This window comes from Schistocerca nitens, chromosome 2, assembly GCF_023898315.1.
Source record: "Schistocerca nitens isolate TAMUIC-IGC-003100 chromosome 2, iqSchNite1.1, whole genome shotgun sequence".
NCBI lineage: Eukaryota > Metazoa > Arthropoda > Insecta > Orthoptera > Acrididae > Schistocerca > Schistocerca nitens.
This window is the reverse complement of record NC_064615.1, coordinates 919,293,016-919,319,244: the sequence shown is the minus strand read 5'-3', so window position 1 is coordinate 919,319,244 and position 26,229 is coordinate 919,293,016. Positions and strand designations below refer to the sequence as shown.

Genomic DNA, 26,229 nt, shown 5'->3' with positions numbered 1-26,229 from the left:
AAACCAGATGGCAGTTATGTGAGTCGAGGGTGATGGAAGGGAAGCAGTGGTTGGGAAGGGAGTGAGACAGCGTTGTAGCCTATCCCCGATTTTATTCAATCTGTATATTGAGCAAGCAGTAAAGGAAACAAAAGCAAAATTTGGAGTAGAAATTAAACTCCAGGGAGAAGAAATTAAAACTTTGAGGTTTTGCCGATGATATTGTAATTCTGTCAGAGACATCAAAGGCCTGGGAAGAGCAGTTTAACGGAATGGACAGTATCTTGAAAGGAGGATATAAGATGAACGTCATCAAGAGCAAAACGAGGATAATGGAATGTAGTCTAATTAAATCAGGTGATGCTGAGGGAATTATATTACAAAAGAGACACTTAAAGTTGTCAATGACTTTTGCTGTTTGGGGAGCAGAGTAATTGATGATGGTCGAAGTAGAGAGGATCTAAAATGTAGACTGGCAATGGCAAGGAAAGCGTTTTTGAAGCAGAGAAATTTGTTAACATCGAGTGTAGATTTAAGTCTCAGGAGATATTTTCTGAAAGTATCTGTATGGAGTGTAGTCATGTATGGAAGTGGACGGTAACTAGAAGCTTTTGAAAAGTGGTGTTACAGAAGAATGCTGAAGATTAGATGAGCTGATCGCGTATCTAATGCGGAGGTACGGAAGAGAACTGGGAAGAAGTGTAATTTGGGGCACAACTTGACCCAGAAGAACGGATCGGTTGGTAGGACATGTTCTAAGGCATCAAGTGATCACCAATTTTGTATTGGAGGGCAGAGTGGAGGTAAAAATTGTGGAGGGTAAAAATCGTGGAGGGAGGCCAAGAGACGAAAACACTAAGCAGATTCAGAAGGGTGTAAGTTGCAGTAGTTACTTGGAGATAAGGAAGCTTGCGCAGCATAGAGTAGCATGGGGGCTGCATCAAACCAGTCTCTGGACTGAAGTCCACAACACACGTAGACAGCTAGTAAAGCTGCGTCGTCAAACTATCGTTGCATTTGTTAACATCTTAATTTTTAGATAACAGGCTACCTAAGTTTACTCTGTTCAATAAACTATAATGAAAGAACAACAACGCAGAATCTTCTCAGAGAAGATCATACATCAACAACATCCTCTGCAGATGGGGACGAAACGTTAGGTTTTAATGAGAAATCCATTCGACCACGGTGTAATACCCCGGAGTATTTTATTAAGTGTAATCATCAACTATATTCACATATATAAAGTGCTTAGACAAAATAATGTGAAAGTCAGTTTCAACACCGTGTACAGAACTTCAAGGGCTACTCTTGTGACTTGAGTTACTGTTTAACGTATAATATGAATTTGGTCTATAAGTGCCAGATTCTTTAATATTGGACTGTTATTTTATGTTTAGATGCTTTGTGATAGGGTTCGTATTTTGTGAAATTACTGTCACGTAGGCTGTGTTTCGAGAAGAATTTAAAATTTGCTTTACTATGCATCACTTTTCTGTCCAGGGAAAGCAATCTTAAATTATTCTTACTACGAAAATTAATTTAATTTTTGGGATACGTGAAACCAAATATAAGTAAGTGAAAGTGTTTGTGTGGTAACCACTTAATTACAGCAATCAGCGACAATCACAACAGTTGTCAAGCCATAGGAACCCACGATCGGGTCGATGCACCAACCCCACAGGTCTAAATGAAGACGATGTGCTTCGTGCAGGACAAAGAAAAGCTTCTCTTAAGTGAAGCTGCATAAAATAATGAAGTACTTTATCAGTAAATATAATCAAGCAACAAACTGCACAGTGACGCAAATGCGCATACGCAGTTTTTAAATGCTTAAAAAGTAAGAGTTGGAATATGATTTCCTACCAACTACAGGATCTAAAGTGATAGAAAAACACAGATATTTTGGATATTCTAAAGCTCATAAATTTCTAGGAACTATGGTCACAACGCAATAGCTTGCTGCGAGCAGCAAAGAGTTAACTTAACAATAAACATGCACTTCCATAACTATGTGGTTTTTTGTTCTTAGTTCTTTTTTTTTTGTCACCAATCTTCTGGCTGGTTTGATTCGGCCGCCATGAATGCCTCTTATGCGCCAACCTCCTCATCTCAGAGTAGCACTTGCAACCTACTACCTCTATTATTTACTGATGCATTCCAAGAGAGGTCTTCCTCTACAGCTTTGGCCCCCTAGAGCTCCCTCTAGTACTATGGAACTCATTCCCTGATGTCTTAGCAGATGTCCTACCATCCTGACCTTTCTTCTTGTCAATGTTTTCCACATATTTCCTTCTGATTCTGCGCAGGAGCTCCTCATTTCTTACTTTATCAGTCCACCTAATTTTCATCATTCGTCTGTAGCACCATATCTCAAATGCTTCGATTCTCTTCTGTTCTTGTTTACCCACTGTCCATGTTTCACTCCTGTTCTCAGAAATTTCTTCCTCAAATTAACGTCTATGTTTGATACTGGTAGAGTTCCTCTTGGCAAGGAACGCCCTCTTTGCAAGTGCTAATGTGCTTTTTATGACCTCCTCGCTACGTCCGTCATTGGTTATTTTGCTGCCTAGGTAGTAGAATTCCTTAATTTCATCTACTTCCCGACCATCAATTCTGATGTTATGTTTCTCGCTGTTCTCATTTCTGCTACTTCTTATTACTTACGTCTTTCTTCGATTTACTCTCAGTCCATAATCTATACTCATTAGACTGTTCTTCCATTCAGCAGATCATGCAATTCTTCTTCACTTTCAATCAAGATAGCAATATCATCGAATCGTATCATTGATATCAATCGTATCATTGATATCCTTTCACCTTGAATTTTGATACCACTCCTGAAACGTTCTTCTACTTCCGTCATACTTCTTCGATGTACAGGCTGAAGAGTAGGGACGGAAGACTGCATCCCTGTCTTACACTCTTTTTTCCCTCTTGGCTCTTATACATAATATATGTTACATTCTCTCCCTATAACTTATCCCTATTTTTCTCAGAATTTCGAACATCTTGCACAATTTTACGTCGCGGGACGCTTTTTCCCGGTCGACAAATCCTATGCGGTACTGTATCTGACAGATGTAAGAAGCTTAGACAAGTTGGAAGACTTTACCCTCCACCGAGCCTCTAATTAACTGTATCTCACACATAGCACTTTTAGTTGACACTTAGTTCTTCTTTACGGTTCAGCCTCAGTTATTCTGCCGGGTAGCCAAACGTGTCAGTCTTCCTCATTCTGACATGCGGTTGACATCTGAGGCATAAGAATTTCAATCTTTCACATACGTCTTGTTACTGGTAAATATATTTTAAAATAACTTAGACATGTGAAATCGATACGCAAAAATCAGTGCTGAGTAATTGTCTAATATGCTGCGGTTTAAAGAATTGACATTCCTCTTCGATCTGATCTAATACCAAGTTTCTGATAATACTACATTTGTGCAATTTCTGTTCCATTCTAGTAATTTCTGTTATTTCTACTTTCTGGAGCTAAATACTCATTCTCATGTTTATTTCATTTACAGATGAACCCAATGCACCAGATTCCAACCATTGATGATGGAGGATACTTTTTGTCTGACAGGTAAGTGTACTAAAATGTTATTCTTTCCATACTGGATTCATTACAAAGTCTAACTGGTTGTTTGTACTTTGTGTTGAATGCACTTGTAACTTTGGAAACGAATTTAGACGTTGATTAGGGATGAGCTGACGTGCACTAACGCTGGTGCTTGATATGGTTAAATGCTCCAGTCAGCTTTAATGAAATTACTTTGCGTGAGCAATATTTTGTAATTTACTTGTGATATGGACAGCAGTTATGTCGTCTTAATGGGCCTATTTGCTAGGACGACTGATTTTAATACTTATATAAGATTTTAATAACAACACTAAGTGACATAATTAAAGGATCACCTTTTCGAAACCCCGTAACTGTATCCCGCTGCGGCACATAAGTCTGAAATTTGGGTCAAAGGACCCTAAAAACTTCCTTTGTAATGGTGCAAAAGCGTGGCGACTTGCAGCCTCAGTCTCGGGCTCTGCGACGCTTGACATAGGGAGGTGTCGAAACATGCAAAGGAAAAGCCAGAGCTCTGAAGTTCATATGCGTTGCAAGGTGGGTTCATGATGTCGCACTGTCATCAAATTTCACCACAATTATGCCTAACACCATGCGGATGTGTCACACGATGGGAAGGCCATCACGACACCCTTAACCACATTTCAGTCCATACGTTAACGTCTGTGCAATGTAGACCAGTACTGTGACACGCCGCATTGAAATCACCGGTTTTTTTTTTTTTTTTCGAGTGGTCGAGGGAAACACTTCAGGCACACCGCCACTCGGAATCGGCAAGGAAAGGCCTTGGGAGAGTGACATAAAGGGCGCTAATTTCCATACACTTTGCGGTCGGAAACGACAGATAGCATTGAATGAGCAGCAGGACGACGTTCTGGACAACCTTGGTACTGTTGACACTCCGCGGCCGATTCAAGTCTTCTCAAAGGCCATCGTGGACCAGCAACTCCACTGGACGTGATCACACCCTTTTACAGCGCAGTGCGACTGCAAGTTCAACTCTGGCATACAGGACGGAACCACTAAGGGCCGTTCATGTCCATTCAACGAAATATGGACGTGCTGCAAAGAGTTTTTGCGCTTTTACAGCCCTCTCGTTTCGTACCCTCATGAGGCGTGATCAGAGGGGTGCCACATTGGCACATGCTTTAATTACGTCAGAGGGTCCCAAGTCCCCGTTGTTCGGCAGTACCCTCAGTGCCACCTGCCTGCCTTTGTTGAACACTTTAAAAATGTAAAAGTACATCTGTTGAAGCCATAGTTGCTTGTAGACAGGTAATTCCTTTCACGCACTTCTGATTCCAGACAGTCTACTAGCAAACTTTTCGAAAACTGTTGCAATTATGTCAAGATAGAATTTATTTCTACCTGCAGTTAATGTATGTGTTGATTATAGTTGGCACTGTAAATATGGGAATCATTTTCCAAAAATATATTATCCCTTGTCCATTTATTAAATGAAACTTACCTTCTTAACAATGATAGTAAAAGTTATGTGGTCTTCATTACATTCAACTTATAATCTGTCTTTCATACAATAGTTCAAAGTGATTTCGTTCTTGTACACTCTACAGTGGTGTTGAAAACATGAAACATTTCCAGAACAGCTATTATTTATCTTATTTTTAATAATTTATATTTCCTTTAGCCAACGAATTTATTCATCACACACTGCACAATACAAAATTGTTGAGGCTTTCGTGGCCACTTGTTGACAAACTGCCTATTGGCTTCTGTCTCGGGTTCTTCGGCCGACGTTCATCTAATGATTTTTCTGACGTTTCGCCAGCACGAGTGGCTGGCATTGTCAAGCCTTAAGGTCAACGGATCCTGGCTTCCCGTACTGCAGCGAACGACCGTCGCAGGTAGCAAGAGGAGAACCGCACCGGAAATGACCGCGGAGAAGCCCTCGGACGTTGGCGCGCCAGGTACATATAGTCTGCGGCCGCGAGCTCGGCTCCAGTTCACCACCGGCAATGGAGGGTGAAGCTTTGACAATGCCAGCCACTCGTGCTGGCGAAACGTCAGAAAAATCATTAGATGAACGTCGGCCGAAGAACCCGAGACAGAAGCCAATAGGCAGTTTGTCACACTGCACAATGTTCAGACCGTTGAGGTAGATGTGTATTTGGTAATTTTTGTAAAGTAATTTACTCCTACAGTAAATAATGTGTTTAAATCAACCACAGGAATATAATTTGGCTTAGCAGACAGTGAGTACAGAGTAAAGAGTAACTATCCTTAGGAAAAATTATTTTCAAGTTCCATGGTACAGCCTAAATATTTTTTTGCAAAAATAATACGGAAACAGCTTTTGACTTGAAATTTATTTAGAATGTACCTTTGATTTTCATTGATGTATCATAGATATCTGTGGTATAACCTTCATTGGGATTTAAGAGCAAAATTAAATGTTCTCTAAAGGAGTGCAATTTCCAGAGAAAATGATTCCTTACATCTTTGGTTATTATTATCTATAAACGTCAAGCATCAGATGAAAAAAGAGTTTCTCTTAGAAATTCTAAAGTGATTTCGATTGCGCGAAAGAACGTTTATTATGCTCATTTATAATATTTCAGATTTATTTTATCAGAAGGATTTGATTTCAGTTTATTTCATGTTTCAGTCATGCAATAGTGACCTACATAGTGGACAAATATGCAAAGAATGATAGCCTGTACCCGAAGGACATCCTGAAACGCTCTATAGTTCATGAGAGGCTGTTTTTCGACGTCGCATTGTATACCAAAGTTTTAAACTATGTCGTAAGTATTTGTGTCTCATTTTAGAAGCAAGACAATTACTTTTGCAAATAAATGAAAAACAGACTTAACTAAATATCATAATTTGACATGTAATGATTTGGTGATATGTGGTGTCCTCTATATTTACTTATTGAAATAGTTTGGAGACTGTTGTAAAGTAAACATTGTTGAAAAATCGGCGTATTGAAGCAAAGGTAGTCACTTATCTTCAGTTGAACTTGCAGTGCACAGTTAAAATGTGTTCAAGTAAGGGTATTACAAGTGAAATGGTTTTTAAGTACTTTTATTGCTATTGCTTAATGAGATATTGCTAAGAAGCAAATAGGCTAAATCACTAACGATACTGATGGAAACTATTAAGAAGAAGCGAGGCTAGTTGAGATGAATGTGAAGAAAATAGGAAACGGAGTATCTGCACCTAGAACTGACTTTGTGACGTCTTAGGTAGCTTGAACGAAATGACGGAGATTTGGTTTACTTTAAGTACACACAGAAATTTGTTTGTAGTACACGGAAGGTTACAGGTGTAAAATTTAAGTTTGAATTACAATAGCCGGCCGCGGTGGTCTTGCGGTTCTAGGCGCTGCAGTCTGGAACCGTGGAACTGCTACGGTCGCAGGTTCGAATCCTGCCTCGGGCATGGATGTGAGTGATGTCCTTAGGTTAGTTAGGTTTAAGTAGTTCTAAGTTCTAGGGGACTGATGACCTAAGATGTTAAGTCCCATAGTGCTCAGAGCCATTTGAACCAATTACAATTTAGTCGATGGGAATGGCTTGCTTGAAGCCGAGATGATGGAAACGGCGGAAGATATACAGGTAATCCAGTTATGCAGTTTGAATTTCACAGGGCAGTTAAATATTTAAGTTCAAATAATGCTGCTCACGTTGCTACGATAATACGTGTGTGTTACTAGATGCTGAATAAATATGCTTTCAAAAATAGGGGAAACAGTCTTTTGGGAACAGTCTTTTGGGAAGACTTCACGTTATTTCATACCGAAAGACACTCATGAACACAGTATTATTTGTGAGTAAAGTCAGTTACCTCATAGCGATCGACAGTGTTGCATAAACCAACTCCTGAACCATTTTCATTAAAACGAAGTAAAAATGCTCCATTGCCTACGGTAACCGAGTGATAAGGACTTAGAGGAACGATTCATGGTTCAAAAATAGCTCAAAGTTACATATTGGTAGACTGCCAGTAACATATTATACCTATAAACATGAAATTATATATTTTATCAATCGAAATTGCTGAGGGAAGCCAGTTTTCCAGTGGAAACCATAGCTACCTTCAAGTTCCACGTACTAAAAATGCTGAAAACATTATGGGCAGAAGCATATCTGCATACCAGATATGAGTACTAAGACCTGCAGTCTCTTATACCAAAGTCTTACTGGCCTCACAGACATCTAGAGACGGCTATACATCTCAAATGTTTACGAACGTATGTTGAAAAACAATTTAAAAAAAGCCGTAGAAATCATACAGACAGTTGAAGTTCACATAACTGCAGGAAGAGGTGGCATGGAGGCATCAGCTCTGTGACTCACCATGACCTGTCCTTCATAAAACATGGATGGAACATTCTATTAACAAATTATTCTCGAACGAAAATAAATGAATAATCAAAAACGTCACATCGCCAAATCAGGAAGTGTATCCGTGAAATGACGCATCTGGTCCCTGCGGAAAGTAGTGACAGTCACTATATTTCTGGTACCGTAAACTGTTTTCGTGAGTGTCCTTCCGAATGGGGGAAATTCCGCTACTCTAAACATTACCTACAATTTTAGTTTCCCAATCTCTTATGCCTAAATCATTTCCCGTCAGTGCCGAGATCATTCCGTCGAGATCTCGAACGGCGATTGCTTCTATCATAGGGCTACAAATAAGATGATGTTCAGTTTAGAATGACTTCGTGTCGCAGAGATGTTAAACTCAAACATACTAGATTACACTCCCCCTTTCTTCCATTTATCTTTCGACCAATGATAATATCGGAACATTGCTGCTCATTGAAAGCCCTATTCAGCATCAAGCAGACGTCTTGTACATCGTTTGCAAAGGTTAGAAGAAAATAATCTGAGAATAGTTCAATTAGCAACTTGCCACAACCGTAATATTGATTGTTTAACATCTCGTTTAGCCTCATCACATACTATAGTTACGTAAATTTTTAATGAAGGTATCATGTGACTCTCTCTAATCCTGATATGATGTTTCCCGCAGGTAGCCCCTCTGCTTTTCAAAAAGGAGCCGAGTGACGAATCGAGGGACAGTCTGATAGACAGTCTGGAGACGGCGGAGCGGTTCTTGACCACCAACAAATTTATTGCCGGGGACAGCTTAACCATTGCTGACTACTGCTGCTACTGCAGCATCACATTTGTTGACGTAAGTACATTTTGTACGCTACTAGAGCGCCATTTTCTTAAACTTAGGAATTACAGTACGTTACAATTGTGGGGAGGCAGTATAGTTTGCTTTTTACATCTTACAGCTATTCCGTTATGAGCTCTCGTGTACTTTTATTTTTTCATAATACTCAGAGCATTCAAAGAACTTGTAATATATTTCTATTTATTTATTTTCTTTTGCATCTTCTCCTCATCCTTTATAATTGTGTCCTGTCCGAGACATGCAGTACGTTTCTGACTGGGAAGTTGCGTAATAAATGATGTAGATACCTACTGTAAGGTTTCACATTCAGCTCTTAACTACGTCAGCTCGACATTCTCATTTGTCTTCCTCAACTTCTTTGCGAAGTTAAAAGATTTACCTTCATTTTATGTTTTATCACGTATCTATAACAATGTTATTTATTCAGCAATATTAATTATTAATCGCAAAAGCTTTTCAGTTCCTGTATTTTCATCTTCAGATGCAATACTGTCCGATTTACGCCTTAGTTTTTCAGGTTGTTTCGGTAAACGCAAGGTGATTTACACGATGTGAATATTTTATTGGAATAAAAAACGTGTTTTATATTTAAGGACTTAGCCACGTTTTGTCAGCATGAGAACGTGTGTGACTATTAATTGTAGGTGTAAACATTTCAGTACAGAACTATTTTTTTTTCTAACAGCGATATAAAATCACGATTTACTTTAAGAATTGCATAATACTTGTGATTGCTTAGTGTTTAAAAATAACCATTTGCCATAATTCGGCTGCAGTGCGGACTGATCACTCATTCGGCCTATGACGTAAATATGTCATCCAAATTTAATTTTGGTTTTCTTGCAAGAAGACTACATTCACTTCAGTCAGAAACAAGGCTTTTATGTAACAGTGTTAGTTTACGAAGTTTCATTGATTCTACGGAGCCGTGAAATTCAGTGTAGCGGAGAATGCAAGAGTTCATCTAGTTTATACAACAAATTCTGGGAGTGTATGTTTTCTGTACTTTATTAAAAATAATTATGACGAACGTAATGTTTTTGCTACATGTTCACGTCTTTCTGAGTTCCGATAGGTCGTTTTACTTATAGTGGTTTCCATATTCACCACTTGAATGTGTAGAAAGCATTCATGGAAACTAAAATGAACGCATTGGACTTCACAGGCGTAGCTGCTGACTGCAAATAGATATACTGGAAGGAGCGGCTGACCAAATATTATCAGCAACAGGTATTACACACCAAGCGAAGTGGCGCTGTGGTTAGCACACTGGCCTCGCAGTCGAGAGGAAGACGGTTGATGCATGCATGCAAGAATGCATGTCCCAAGCAATAGGCACTCCAGCCACTACAGCCGTTGTGAAGTACATCAAATGGATTCTCAATTGCGAATAAGGACGACATTCACCTGTAGACTGGAATGACGACAATTAAGATTTGTGCCAGACTGGGACTCGAACCCGGATCTCCCGCTTATCGCGAGCGCTCGCCTTACCATTTGGCTATCCGAGCACGACTTACTGCCAGACATAAACTTGCATATGGCGCAACCATGCGTCTGCGATCTGTCCTCATTCATCCATTGTGTACATTCCCGTACAGATCAGACGCTGTACCTGAAAGTCACTTGCCCGGTATCGGCAGATCAATACGATATTATGCGTTACACAAGCAGATGTTGAAATAACAACTGTAATTTTTTCAAATTAATCTAAAAAGTCTTGCAGAAAACGGCATCAGCGGTGCCTGCGTTTGTAGATGATCTCGTTCGTACGGCACAGAGTTTTCGCTTCTGTTGCTTTCTCACTAGCCTAGCTCAGAAGCACTGACTCAATACATTTGATAATTCTGGCGCGTACCACTTCAGCATTTTGTTTTTATTGAGCAGTTTGTAAGTAACCTATGTTTATGGGGAGCAGCACGAAAATGATGCAGAAGCGCAAATGGAATGCGGAAGGTTAATCCGGAAACGACTGAAACAACGCTTATTGTTGGTTGATGATTGGCAAAAGGTACCAACACCTAAAAAACGTTAAGCAACGATTTGGAGAGTATGCAAATCTAGTAATATGGAGTGGGAGTGGAGTGGATGAGGATGAGTAAGACAAAGGGCGTTTAGTAGCTTTCTTGTACGTGATAGGAGGATTACAGTGTGCTATCCAATGTGGCACAGTGGGCAGGAATCACTGATATGTTTCTTTAGTAATGCCATAACAGAAGCCACAGGTAAAAAAAAAAGTTTCAGTGGAAACAAGTTTAGACGTAGACTACATTTAACTATTTGATTTTTTCTAGACTTCAAATAACTATGAGTAAAGAGGTTATCAGTCAGTGTTGATGTATACTGTTTATTGGCTAAAGCGACTGTGACAGTTATGTCCTTCTCATAGCCTCTAGTACGAGGCCTGAATGGATGGACGTTATTGATATATACTGACGCAACCTTAGGCTAAGAAGTAATATGGGCTTTTGTGAAGGACGTAACTCTTGAAACTGATTTACCCAATAGGCAACATACACTATGTGATCAAAAGTGTCCGGACATACCCAAAAACATACGTTTTTCATATTAGGTGCATTGTGCTGCCACCTACTGCCAGGTAGCACATATCAGCGACCTCAGTTGTCATTGGACATCGTGAGAGAGCAGGATGGGGTGCTCCGCGGAACTCACGGATCGTGAATTACTTTTGAATGCATTACGGGAACAGCAGTGATCAATGTCTTATAAATAATTACTATTAAAAACAGTCTTGATCACGATTTATTTAACAAGGTGACCGGTTTCGACCACTACTGTGGTCATCTTCAGACCATTGAGTAGGAACCTCTTTCTGTTGGAGATTCTCCAACAGAAAGAGGTTCCTACTCAATGGACTGAAGATGACCACAGTAGTGGTCGAAACCGGTCACCTTGTTAGATAAATCGTGATCAAGACTATTTTTAATAGTAATCACGGATCGTGGTCTGGTGATTGGGTGCCATACGTCTGTAAGCGAGATTTCCACACTCCTAAACCTCCCTAGGTCCACTGTTTCCAATGTGATAGTGAAGTGGAAACGCGAAGGGGCACGTACAGCACAAAAGCGTACCGACCGACCTCGTCTGTTGACTGACAGAGAGCGCCGACAGTTGAAGAGGGTCGTAATGTGTAATAGGTAGACATCTATCCACACCATCTCACAGGAATTCCAAACTGCTTCAGGATCCACTGCAAGTACTATGACAGTTAGGTGGGAGGTGAGAAAAACTGGATTTCGTGGTTGAGCGGCTGCTCATAAGCTACACATCACGCCGGTAAATGCCAAACGACGCCTCGCTTGATGTAAGGAGCGTAGACACTGGACGACTGAACATCGGGAAAATGTTGTGTGAAGCGACGAATTACGGTACACAATATGGTGGTCCGATGTCAGGGTGTGTGTACGGCGAATGCCCGGTGGACGTCATCTGCCAGCGTGTTTAGTGCCACAGTAAAATTCGGAAGCGGTGTTATGGTGTGGTCGTGTTTTTCATGGAGGGGGCTCGCACCCCTTGTTGTTTTGCGTGACACTATCACAGCAAAGGCCTACACTGATGTTTTAAGCACCTTCTTGCTTCCCACTGTTGAAGAGCAGTTAGGGGATGGCGGTTGCATCTTTCAACCGATCGAGCACCTATTCATAATGCACGGCCTGTGGTGAAGTGGTTACACGACATAACATCCCTGTAATGGACTGGCCTGCACAGAGGCCTGACCTGAATCCTATAGTACACCTTTGGGATGTTTTGGAAGGCCGACTTCGTGCGAGGCCTCACGGGCCGACATTGATATCTCCCGTCAGTGCAGCACTCCGTGAAGAATGGGCTGCCATTCCCCAAAAAACCTTCAAGTACCTGATTAACCATATGCCTGCGAGAGTGGAAGCTGTCATCAAGACTAAGGGAGGTCCAACACCATATTGAATTCCAGCAGTACCAATGGAGGGCGCGACGAACTTGTAAGTCATTTTCAGACAGGTGCCCGGATACTTTTGATCACATTAGTGTAGGTGAGCACTGACTGATAACCTATGCATTCAAATTCTTTATGGTCCTCGAACAACATGTCAAATGTGAAAAATTTAAATAGCTATGAGGGAAAATATCATTCTCAGTTCTTATAAAAATGATCAGTAAACCAAATCTCTTCCTGCATTTCAAGACTGAATAACAGCCAGTAAGTACTCGCCCAGTTACAAGTGAATTGGGATGTGTGAGTAGCACTATCCGTAAGTTACTGCTTGAACAGGAGAGCTATAACTACATCAACCCAGAGTTTGTTTCAGACTTCGTGTTATGTTTAGTCGAACATTACTACAGCTGTTCGTGAAGCAAAATCAGTTTTAAATCTGGATACTTTCTTCTGATTAAACCTGTTTCGTCAGAGGGTGTAATATTAACTACTCAGTGCAGTATAATACTCTTCTACCCAAAATCACTGTATTGCGGGATGAATATACTATGTGAGTTATTAAAATGTGTTATCTAGTTGTTCGGCGACGCTTACAGCCTTCAGAATTCTGCACGTGATGCTTCAGATTCCTCGCTTAAAGTGCAGTGGAACTGAAAGATGTGACACTTTTCTAGAATGCAATTCTTATTTAACGCGATTGCATCTTTACTGGGCCGGCCGAAGTGGCCGTGCGGTTAAAGGCGCTGCAGTCTGGAACCGCAAGACCGCTACGGTCGCAGGTTCGAATCCTGCCTCGGGCATGGATGTTTGTGATGTCCTTAGGTTAGTTAGGTTTAACTAGTTCTAAGTTCTAGGGGACTAATGACCTCAGCAGTTGAGTCCCATAGTGCTCAGAGCCATTTGAACCATTTTTTTGCATCTTTACTTTTAACATCATGAAACATTCTTCTTACCACACCCTGGTACTTAGAAAAATGGTACCATAGACATTCAGTAATTTTTCGAGCTTGTACACTTTTCTTGTGGCATCTGCAGAGTGAGCTCTTCATTTTATTCGCTAATTCTTAAATTCCCCATCAATTCTCAAAGTCTAAGACCTTAACACGGAAACATAGACTTAATTCTCTTGTTATTGCTTTGACGCTGGGGATTTAATGAGCCTGTAGAATATCTACATGTTTTGTTTCTTGTCTTTTTCAGGTTCCACAAAAGAGTAGAATAGACCTCACAAATTACAAAAATATCCAGAGGTGGATGGACCTACTCCATAAGACTAGTCCCTTGTTTAAGAAGTATGACGAGATAGCTGAGAATGCGCTGAAAGTATTTTTGCAGGATGGAAAGTATTAAATATCCATTTGTTTTTCTTAATGAGTAAATACTGCACCTGTGGAAATACTGTATTGTTGTGCTAAAAGTGTGAGCAATACTGTAACTAAAGAGAAGACCAAAATAAAATAGTAAATATCTTGATGTTTCCATTTGTAAAGAATGATTGTAGGTCTCCCAATTTTTCCTCTCATGATAGTGTGAGAATCATCTTTCGTGTTGGTATGGTCGAATTAGCAGCATCATGAGCTGAGGAGTGTAAGTGAGTGGGCGCTCAGGTTGTATGGGAGACCTTTTGAGAAGTCGCTGTGTAAGCGACTTGTGGTAACATGCAACGTCGTCGTGAGCTGATGCCGTTCGAACAGTGTATGACGGTCGGTGCCCGACGAATGGGAATTTCGATTTCGGCAATGGTGTAACAATTCGGCTTCGCACTTTCAACCGTGTCCTTAGTGTATCGTTAAGGGTTGAATGACGGTGTCGCAGTCCACAAAAGATGAACTAACGGCCGTCCAGCCACCCTCGATGAAGGGCATCAGTGCAACAGATCACGGCTCTGTTCAACACAGAATTGAGCTAGACACGTCTCCCAGTGGATAATCCATAGGAAGCTGAGCTGCATGGGGTATGGGAACCGGCGCCGCACGTGGATGCGACTGTTAATCCAACTTCACCTGGCGCAACGGCTTTCATTTGTCGGCAGTCACCAGGGATGGACACTGTAACCATAATGAGATATAGTCGACGAATGACACTCCCATGCCGTTGGGAGGCACCGTGTATGGTGCAGACCTCATGAATCGATGGATCGTGCCTGCCAAGGCGATGGTGGCGGTATGTTGAGCTGCTCGGGGACCATATCCACCCATTTTTAGCCTTTCAGCGCCTTACGATTTTGTGGTAACATGCACGGGATGTCCAAAGACTGAGATGGCAACCCCAGAGCTCAGATTTGAAGCTAATCGAGCATATCTGGGATGTCATGAAACGCAGGCTCCATGCCATGGGTCCTGCAGCACCCACGAACAGATCAGAATTGGCTGCTGCTCTGCAAACGATTTGGTGTCATCTGCTTCCAGAGCGATAATATGGACTTGTAGACTCACTTCCACGGCGTCTCACTGCGATCCGCAGGGCCAGAGTGGGCCCCACGAAATCTTAGGTGCCTGTCCCATGACATATGATAATTCAGCGTAAATGAAATATGGCGTTTCAGTCTTCGATCGCTATTCTTTATTCTCAATAACCGGTTTCGGGCTAGCTGCCCATCTTCAGATCATATGTTGTAGTTACAGAGTAACTTGTCCGTACAGAACACACAGTTCACTTATGACAGTGATGGGCAGCTAGCCCGAAACCGGTTATTGAGAATAAAGAATAGCGATCGAAGACTGAAACGCCATATTTCACTTAATGAACGATCGCGGACCTCCCAGTGAGACAACCATGTCTTGTTTTGATATTCAGCGTAAAGATAAGACTCTTACTATATACAGTCGGATGCTCATTAAGACAGTTTTCAGGTGAAACGTTTGTCAATAACAAGGTAGCAATGCCAGGAGACAGTATCGATATGCAGAATGACTCGTGGAGGATCGATGAATGGTGCAGGTTCTGGTAGTTTACTCTGAATATAAATACATGTAATATATTGCTCACACACAGGAAAAGAAAGCTACTACTGTATTACTTCACTATCGATGAGAAACTACTGGAAACAGTATCTACTGTAAAATATTTAGGAATAACTACCTAGAGTGTCCTAAAGCGGAGTGACCCCATCGCACAAGTAGTAGGAAAAGCAGATGCCAGACTGACATTCATAGGTAGAATCTTAAGAAAATGTAACTCAGCCACGAAAGAAGTGGATTATGAGGCTTTTGTTCGACCGATCCTTGAGTATTATCAACATGGGATCCATATCAGGTAGGACTAATAGAAGAGATAGAGAAGATCCGACAAAAAGCGGCCACTTCCGTCACGAGATTGTTTCAGTTAACGCGAGAGAATTACCGTGATGCTCAATGACCTCCACTGGGGGACGTTTCAAGAGGGGTTTACTATTGAAATTTTGAGAGATCACTTTCCGAAAGAGCCGGTCAACGTGCTACTTCCTCCCACATACATCACATGTAGTGACCACGACCAGAAAATTTGAGAAATTACTGCCAGACAGAGACTTACCGACATCTTTCTTCCCATGCGCCATTCGCGAGTGGAACAGCATGGGAGGATCAGTTACTGATACCAGAAGTACCCTTTGCCACCCGCCATTGGGTGGCTTGAGACGTGTGTACTTGTAGATGTACTTATATAACTTTCTTACCAAATACACAATTTATTGATAATATAAACAATACATATAATTCTAAACAAGCGAATCTATTAATAATAAACATACTAATCATAGAACCTTACAGACAATCTTTCAAATGATTTCACAATCAATAAAGCAACCTTTTATGATACAAAATTTCGCCTAAGATTCAAAGAAAAATAAAAGGTTCGCAAACAAAAACGTAATGAATAACATTAATTAAAACTTTTTTAATGAATAGACAATGAATATCACATATTTTATGTGTGGCAGTAAATGTGTATAATATAGCTACAGTAATTACGTTTTCTTAATGAATCCACTGTGAACAAAACAAAAGCTTGTTATGGTTCAAAAAATGGTTCAAAAGGCTCTGAGCACTATGGGACGTAACTTCTGAGGTTATCAGTCCCCTAGAACTTAGAACTACTTAAACCTAACCAACCTAAAGACATCACACACATCCATGCCCGAGGCAGGATTCGAACCTGCGACCGTAGCGGTCGCGCTGTTCCAGCATGTAGCGCCTAGAAGCGCTCGGCCACTCCGGCCGGCGCGCTTGTTAGGGAAAACCAGTATTAACGATACGAGGAAAAGGTACAATAAATTACACTAGAATCCCGAGTACACAATGATAACCATCAGTATCGATATTTTTACCTTCCAGACGCAAGTGCATCATACAGTCAGAATACAAATTGCTTCACGTTACAGACGGTTGTTATAAACAGTCTGAAAAGGTTATAAGGGCGTTGCAGGATAGGTTGTACTGCGAAATAATTGTTCAGAAAAAAATTCTATATGTTGTGTCGTTTCCGACTTAATTAGCGCTGACGTTAGTCAGTCAAGTTGTTGCACCCGCAAATTGAAGCACGTACACGCGCTAAAACGCGGTAATGCACAGGCATCTGTGGGCTGTGAACTAAACTTGTTCAAATGTTCTTTACCAAATAAAACGCGACTTTCTTTGACTTGATAAATTAAAGCACGTTTGTTCAGTTTGGGCCGGCCGAAGTGGCCGACCGGTTCTAGGCGCTTCAGTCTGAAACCGCGCGACCGCTATGGTCGCAGGTTCGAATCCTGCCTCGGGCATGGATGTGTGTGGTGTCCTTAGGTTAGTTAGGTTTAAGTAGTTCTAATTTCTAGGGGACTGATGACCTCCGCTGTTAATTCCCATAGTGCTCAGAGCCATTTGAACCAATTGTTCAGTTTGATAAAAACAACTGAGAACACGTTTGGCTGCAATGTCTCTGGCAGGCTGCATAAGTTGGCGCAGGTAAAATAATGACTGGCTAACTTCTATGCTGATTAAATCGGAAACGGCGCAACAAAGGGAATGTTTTTTTTTTCTTAACAAATGTTTCTTAGCGCAGCCTATACCGTAGCACCCTTACGAACTTTCCAAACTCTTTCTGACACCCTGTTCTTATGCAAGAAGTGCAGTAAATAGTGTTAGCCAGAAGAATAACAACAAAGAGTTACCAACCATAGTCAAAATCAGTTAAAGGCAGCTTTGGACAAAATCTCTGACTATGCACACTATGTAGCACTAGTGCCTGTTCTGTTTGCTGTAAGCACACAACTCACTCTGGTCTTCGGGAAGCACTGAATTCAAGCCACACACACACACACACATACACACACACACACACACACACACACACACACACACACACACACACACACAAAGCCCGACTAGCCGCTCAAGTTCGTGCTCTCCCGGAACAGCAAGGAATGTACTTCTGTACGCCATGGCAGCACCGGCGAGCCCGTACTTCTAGCTTTTGCGACTGCTCGTTCGTGTTGTCAGCCGCCAGCCACTACTTGGCACCTCAGGCACCTCTTCAAGGCCTTGCTGCCATGTTCCTCCACAACTGGCTATCGTCAGACACCAAGACTATGGTGGCCGCCTCTTCCTTCAATGCACACTGGCCAACTACCACATGTTGCCAGCATCCAACCTGCGTGCTCCGAGGTTCAACAATTAGGCTGCTGCTTCACACACTGCTGGACCACAAGATAACACCGTCCGGCCCTCGCTTCTTGCATATGTGGTTGCTCACTTGCCAGGCGCCACGCGCACTCTCCAGGACCAGGTGGTTCTGCTGTCCGCCACCACACTCGTGGGACCAATCACTCCGGAACGAAGAGAACACTGGGCCGCTTCCTGTTATCGCTCTCGCTGGTTCGTCGACTCACGGTACCACTGTGGTCGTCACACTAATGCTTCGCTCACTCCCTGCTGCAGCAGTAATACACTCCTGGAAATTGAAATAAGAACACCGTGAATTCATTGTCCCAGGAAGGGGAAACTTTATTGACACATTCCTGGGGTCAGATACATCACATGATCACACTGACAGAACCACAGGCACATAGACACAGGCAACAGAGCATGCACAATGTCGGCACTAGTACACTGTATATCCACCTTTCGCAGCAATGCAGGCTGCTATTCTGCCATGGAGACGATCGTAGAGATGCTGGATGTAGTCCTGTGGAACGGCTTGCCATGCCATTTCCACCTGGCGCCTCAGTTGGACCAGCGTTCGTGCTGGACGTGCAGACCGCGTGAGACGACGCTTCATCCAGTCCCAAACATGCTCAATGGGGGACAGATCCGGAGATCTTGCTGGCCAGGGTAGTTGACTTACACCTTCTAGAGCACGTTGGGTGGCACGGGATACATGCGGACGTGCATTGTCCTGTTGGAACAGCAAGTTCCCTTGCCGGTCTAGGAATGGTAGAACGATGGGTTCGATGACGGTTTGGATGTACCGTGCACTATTCAGTGTCCCCTCAACTATCACCAGTGGTGTACGGCCAGTGTAGGAGATCGCTCCCCACACCATGATGCCGGGTGTTGGCCCTGTGTGCCTCGGTCGTATGCAGTCCTGATTGTGGCGCTCACCTGCACGGCGCCAAACACGCATACGACCATCATTGGCACCAAGGCAGAAGCGACTCTCATCGCTGAAGACGACACGTCTCCATTCGTCCCTGCATTCACGCCTGTCGCGACACCACTGGAGGCGGGCTGCACGATGTTGGGGCGTGAGCGGAAGACGGCCTAACGGTGTGCGGGACCGTAGCCCAGCTTCATGGAGACGGTTGCGAATGGTCCTCGCCGATACCCCAGGAGCAACAGTGTCCCTAATTTGCTGGGAAGTGGCGGTGCGGTCCCCTACGGCACTGCGTAGGATCCTACGGTCTTGGCGTGCATCCGTGCGTCGCTGCGGTCCGGTCCCAGGTCGACGGGCACGTGCACCTTCCGCCGACCACTGGCGACAACATCGATGTACTGTGGAGACCTCACGCCCCAAGTGTTGAGCAATTCGGCGGTACGTCCACCCGGCCTCCCGCATGCCCACTATACGCCCTCGCTCAAAGTCCGTCAACTGCACATACGGTTCACGTCCACGCTGTCGCGGCATGCTACCAGTGTTAAAGACTGCGATGGAGCTCCGTATGCCACGGCAAACTGGCTGACACTGACGGCGGCGGTGCACAAATGCTGCGCAGCTAGCGCCATTCGACGGCCAACACCGCGGTTCCTGGTGTGTCCGCTGTGCCGTGCGTGTGATCATTGCTTGTACAGCCCTCTCGCAGTGTCCGGAGCAAGCATGGTGGGTCTGACACACCGGTGTCAATGTGTTCTTTTTTCCATTTCCAGGAGTGTATAAGTGAGGTTCCTTTTCTTACACTTTGCCTTCATTGTACCGTAACGACTCGTTGTCTGAAGCTGCATATTCTGAAGCACTTCAGCTTTCTGTCACAGTTTCTGAAGGAAATATATTATCACTTAAACTTATGTAATCATCTTTTCTCCTGTTACGAAAAATTTCGATCGAATGCTACTTTTAAATTCCTCATGTCAATAGATAGCTGATCATTTAACCTACTGAAAGAAGATCAGTAACTTGAAAACTTCTTCATAGAGGATATTCGGAAATTACCGTTACAAACTTCTAAGACTTGTACATAATATTTTGAATAGCATCCCATGTTTGGATACGTACGGTTTCCGTTGTGCGACGGTTTCAAATCAGATCACTCATCCACATCTGCTTGAGGAGTAGAATTAGGCGTGACGCAGTATAATTACTAGGCAACAATTCGAAACGAAAGGTAAAGAAAAATCCATTTATCATTTAAGCATATATTTGCATACCCCACAAACACTATGTTTTTACATTATTCCAAACCGAAAAAGAACGCAACACACTGTACGTAAATAACGTAGTATTCAAGAGGTAATGCAAACAAATGTGCTTATGTGATAAACGGCTGTTTCGTTCTGTTTCTTTTAGAACTGCTACCTGACGACTGAACTACGTCACGCCTAACTCAATTCCTCAAACGGAAGGGGATCAGTTGAACATCTGAACTGAAACCGTCGTAGAACGGAAACGGTAATATCCAAAATATTATGTACTCACTCCCCTCCACAAGTCCTAGAAGTTCGTAACGGGAATTTATGAAGACTCTGTATAAATTCCAATAACCATTTGTAAACAATCTCTAATGTTGATATTTCGGCGAATTAATATCTACTGTTCTATGTACATAGCCGGAAAAAAATCTAACGACCACAAGGAATGTGTTCAGTGGTACCAGGACAGCTTAGGGACTGTAGTGTTACTGATTCATTTATCACAGGTATTGGTGATAGATGGCTCTCATATGGCCTGTCTGTGCGCTCAATATTTTGTTTCTGCAGGTAGAAACTGTGCTGAGAGTAGAGGTGAACGGTGTTTCTATTCTAAAGATACACATAATTATACATCGCAACGGAACATCTACTTCTATTTAATATCTCCTACATTAGGAAGACAGAAACTCAAATTTTAGCTTTTCCTCGATATGACCTCGCAACGCCACAACACCACAAAACAGGTAGTCACCGTCTCGAAGCTCTCGAAGTGAGTTATATCATAGGACCTGAAAATAACAGGATAATGCAAAAAGTAAGTTTTTGTGAGCAGCTTCCACGTGCAGAAATGATTTTTAATTGATGAACTGACTTGGAATAGGTACTATAATATTTAATCTGAGTACTTATACGTAGGCACTGGGCTACACGTCGAACGTGCTCCCTTCTACTAGCCGGCCGGGATGGCCGAGCGGTTCTGGGCGCTACAATCTGGAACCGCGAGACCGATACGGTCGCAGGCTCGAATCCTGCCTCTGGCATGGATGTGTGTGATGTCCTTAGGTTAGTTCGATTTAAGTAGTTCTAAGTTCTAGGGGACTTATGACCTTAGAAGTTAAGTCCCATAGTTCTCAGAGCCATTTGAACCCTTCTACTATCTGATGAAATTGATGCTTCTGTTAACAAAATTAATGGAAGGTGCAGATCTGAAATAAGGCTATGAGATTTTCTCTAACATCATAATTACTGCTGAACTTCAGACTTTGAAAAATCATTACCCAGTTGAACTACTGCTCTCATCATAGTCATACAAAGATCGAGTCCTAGTCGTAAAGAAAAAGTGCGTATTATCTTGTATTGCTGAGCAGAGAAATTGAGAGGAGAGGTATACACCTATTCGTCTCAAGTCCTCACCACTAGGTCACGAGCTCTCTGTCTCTCTGCGTTTCAGTAGGTCGTATTTTAGCGACCTTCATTGCAAAGTCATACCAATGTCACGCCTTCTATCCACAGCACTGCCAAAACAGGATACATCAGACAACCGACCATCACGTGCAACTTATAGTGGCCATGTCCTGGCGAACATTGTCTACCTACTCAACTCCACAACAAAAAACATTCCAGCTGACTGCTACACTACAGTTGCCTGCTACTCTCCAACTGCCACTTCCTCGTTTAGAATACTAGCTTCTCCAAGTGAGGCTACCACGACCTTGCTATTCATTGGCTCAGTTAAAACTCGGTCGGAAGATCACAGGCATAAACCTAATTGTAGGTGATGTAGGAGAAAAAATGCGTAAATCGATCAGTGGGTTACCGATACAAAACCATAAGTGCGTCCCATCATGATACGTAAATAAATAGAACATATGAAATATGACTAAAGCAGACGTCTTTCATCAGATTCCCCTGGAGTAAGAGAGTCGGCTTGGAATGTTTCCTGTAGTGTGATCAGCACAACACATTCAGAGTTGATCGTCAACATTTCCCTCATCAAGAAAATGGATAAGATTTAAAGCATATCAAAATTCATTAAGCATAACCGCCACTTTAGGATACATAGCTCAGATAAAATCATTAAAGTACATTAATTCCTTTTAGATAACTATAGATGGTAAATGACCTCATATGACCTGAATATCTTCACAGTAAAATAAAATATGTAGATAATTCATTATTTTGAAACACTGTGTACGAGATATCATACAGCTATAGTGAATACAGATATACACTTTGGAGATGAAACTATAGAAAAGAAAATTGCTCCTGAAAGATTCATTTGATAAGAGTTGCTTGACTCATAGAAGACCATTACACATAATCTTACAAAATGGCCTCACTGTGGCCATGTTATTACAGTACAGTAAATGTCATGCACAAAGGTAGATAAAGTTATGAAACTGAAATGCTAAAAAAAGAATTTAAACTATGCCCAGGCTCTTGCCATGTGCAGTGTCAACTCCCTCAATCTGAACTACATTACACAAAGTTATACTTTCATTTAATGTATTTACCCAGATATCACATGTAAGAATCACTGAGTGCACTCCTCCTGCGAGGATGATTACGATTGCCATCCTGTCTTTTAAACGTTTGGCCAGTCTACCACACCAGTCTATCTCCCACTACACTGACTACAGCAATTAATCGGAACCGACTACCATTTCTCTACTACGCTTTTTTAAAAAAATCTCCGCTCATCCTCATTGTAATTATAGGAACACTGAACTATCAAGAGCTCATAACAATCATAGACAGATATTTCCATCTGAAAAATAAGAATATTAGAAAATTAAAGAAGCAAAGGTATAAAAATTTAAAAACATAGAGATGATACATTCTTAGAATTATCGCATTATTAGCGAGTTTCAATATTTAGATCGTTATCAGTCATCAGCAACTGTAAGTATATTCGATGAAAAAATCAGCAACCAGTGCTGCAAACGAAATTTTATTTCCTTACTGGTTTTAGGTACCTAGTGCCCTTCTTCAGAACAGTGTATAGGAAAATGTACCACAAGTAAGTACAAGGGAGATAGGAAGATAAGAATAGAAAATTTAAGGAGGAAAATCATTCATCCAGTCAGGCTCGAACCACCAGGTAGCATGCTTCCTTCTGTGGAAAACGACAGTAACAACAAAGAGAAAAAATTTAGTAAACGATAGACACGGTCTGTTTCCAAAAGTCTGCAGTCTACAAGAAAGAACGATTCATTAACAAAAGCCCATTACAAGTATATCTGGAAGTAAGTAGTTCTTGAGAACATATCGTTCCTTAAAGTGAACGTTTATAAAGAGATCCCTAGGTATATAACAGTAGAAAAGCACAGAGGCGTGGCGATGTGTATTATAAGTAACAGCTTATTATCGCAACTGGAAATCGTCTGCACTGACAAGTGAAACCTCGTAACAAACAGGAAATATGTATAACAATAAGATGACTGCGAAACTGAAGACTTCAAATAAGAAACGTTATAATCCAAACATGATGCCAAGGATACAAGAAGAATAAGCACCTTCAAGTCATTCCAAAATCACATACACACACTTACATGCTGGTTCATACGCCGAAAAGATGGATACTTGTGGGAACAAGAAAAAAGTCATCCAAACCTCTCGAATTAATTCTCACCAATGGTTTACCATAGTTCTAATACCTTAGGTTAAATAGATTATGTTTATTTTCCACGATACAGTGATGGAAAATAAAAGTATTAATATTTTATTCATGAATGAAATTATTGAATAAATAAAATAAAAATAAAATAAAAATAAATAAAATTATTGAATTGCCTATCTCCTGATCATTCTCTAATTATTCCTTTCGTGGCTACTGTTGTTCCTTCAGCAGTTCGCTTTAATTACTTTAATTATTATTAAGTCCAATTCCTTAAGGTTGGTTGGACAACATCGCTATGTCTCAACTTGATGAATGTCCAAAACAGTACTGATTCTCGAATTTTATCCCATTGGAGATGAATCTATGGGCACATGAATTGGTCCTAGGGAGGTCGAATCATTTGGTATTTTCAGTTGGCAGAGTTCTAAATATTCAGGGAAAAACATGTTTACCAATGATGTCATTTACTGGATAATTTACGTGATGTTATCAACACCGTTTGTCCTATGACTATTGATTTTGCTACTGTCTTGCACTTACGATTTCTCTGCTGTAGCTCACCAGCCCTTGCGATACTCCTTGATGTTAGTTAGACAACATCGCTATGTCTTAACTTGATGAATGTCCAAAACGGTACGACCTCTCGAATTTTATCCCATTGGAGCTGATTCTATGGGCATCTGAATTCTTCGTAGGGAGTTGGAATAATTTGGTATTTCATTAACGAATTCCTCGAATATACGAATACCATGACTTATGGCATGTTTGATAGTAAATTCTGTAAAGTTTTCCTAGTTATTCCATTATATATTAAAACGGGATGATATAGTAATACGTAAACAGTTTTTTGTGACAATTTAAAGCACACTTCCAGATTACTGATCTGAATTTTGGACTATTGTCCAATATCACTTTCTCCAGCTGTCCAAAACTGGTTAAAGCATGTGCTTACAACAGACTGACTAACAGCTCCCCTTAATGGTGTTAGTGACACAAATTTGGAAGTTAATACGATAGGAGCGACAATACAGGAATCCATTTTATTAGTTCTTGGAAGGGAACTGAACACGTCTGCTGCTGCAAGACCTTTTAATCTCGATGGAATTATCAGAAACGATGGTGGATGATGAGACCTGTCACTGGTATCATCTTCTGACCAGGTTTGAATGAAAGCAAACCATTAGAAACGCATTTCTCCATATTCGAAAAGTAGCATGTTTGACATAGAGTGTGAAAACAATCCCTGTCACCAAAGTGCGCATGGCTTAAATGAGTGTACCACATCATTTTATTGACCCATTCATCAATAATTCTGGAAATTACTATCACTACTGCAAATCATCTTCACCTCTCTTCACGAACAATATTTCTAAGAACAATATTGTCGAATGGCAGCATTGTTGTTATCAGTACACTTTATTTTTATCTCCTTCATGTTGGATCCTTGTGTTGCTCGTTGGCAGTGTACTCAAAGGACGTTGTACTGAAATTCTTAAATGTGACTTTCTCCAGATGCACCGGCCCCTGTGGCCGAACGGTTCTAGGCGCATCAGTCTGAAACCGCGCTGCTGCTACGGTCGTAGGTTCTAATCCTGCCTTGGGCATGAATGTGTGTGATGTCCTTAGGTTAGTTAGGTCTAAGTAGTTCTAAGTCTAGTGGACTGATGACCTCAGATGTTAAGTTCCATAGTGCTTAGAGCCATTTTTTCTCCAGATACTTGATACTAAAATAGTTTTCTCTGAGATCATCCTCAATTCTCAGTCCCATGATTCAGCCCTAGAGGGGACCCTGAAAGCGCACCAGTAAGAATTATATCCTGAGCGGGAATGTAGGCAGTGGTGAAATTTAATTCTATAAGATACAGTGGCCACTTCGTTAAATGAACTTGAATCAGTTTTGCAGTCATTAAAAATTCCAGTGCTCTGTGGTTGGTACAAACCTTGGTTGTCTGGCCAAATAAGTAGATCCTGCATTCCACAGTACCCCATACAAAGCCTCAAGTTCAGTTACTGAATAGTCGTGTTCACACTCTGTGACCACCCATATCATAAAAGCAATATTACGATGTTTTGCCACTCCATCTATCTCAAATTAATGAATTAGCATAGCACCAAGACCTGTTTTAGAACTGTCTGAGCT

General features: G+C 41.5%; 1 protein-coding gene across 1 annotated transcript in view; it reads left to right on the top strand.

Moving 5' to 3' along the window:
* LOC126237236 (glutathione S-transferase 1-like) overlaps positions 1 to 14,148 on the top strand; it is a 38,486-nt gene extending 24,338 nt beyond the window's left edge. The window contains exons 3-6 of the mRNA XM_049947134.1: positions 3,510 to 3,568; positions 6,192 to 6,330; positions 8,567 to 8,731; positions 13,872 to 14,148. Coding sequence (XP_049803091.1) covers positions 3,510 to 3,568; positions 6,192 to 6,330; positions 8,567 to 8,731; positions 13,872 to 14,021 — 513 coding nt within the window. The 3' untranslated portion in view covers positions 14,022 to 14,148. The remainder of the gene's footprint in view (positions 1 to 3,509; positions 3,569 to 6,191; positions 6,331 to 8,566; positions 8,732 to 13,871) is intronic.
* The last annotated feature ends 12,081 nt before the right edge of the window (positions 14,149 to 26,229 follow it).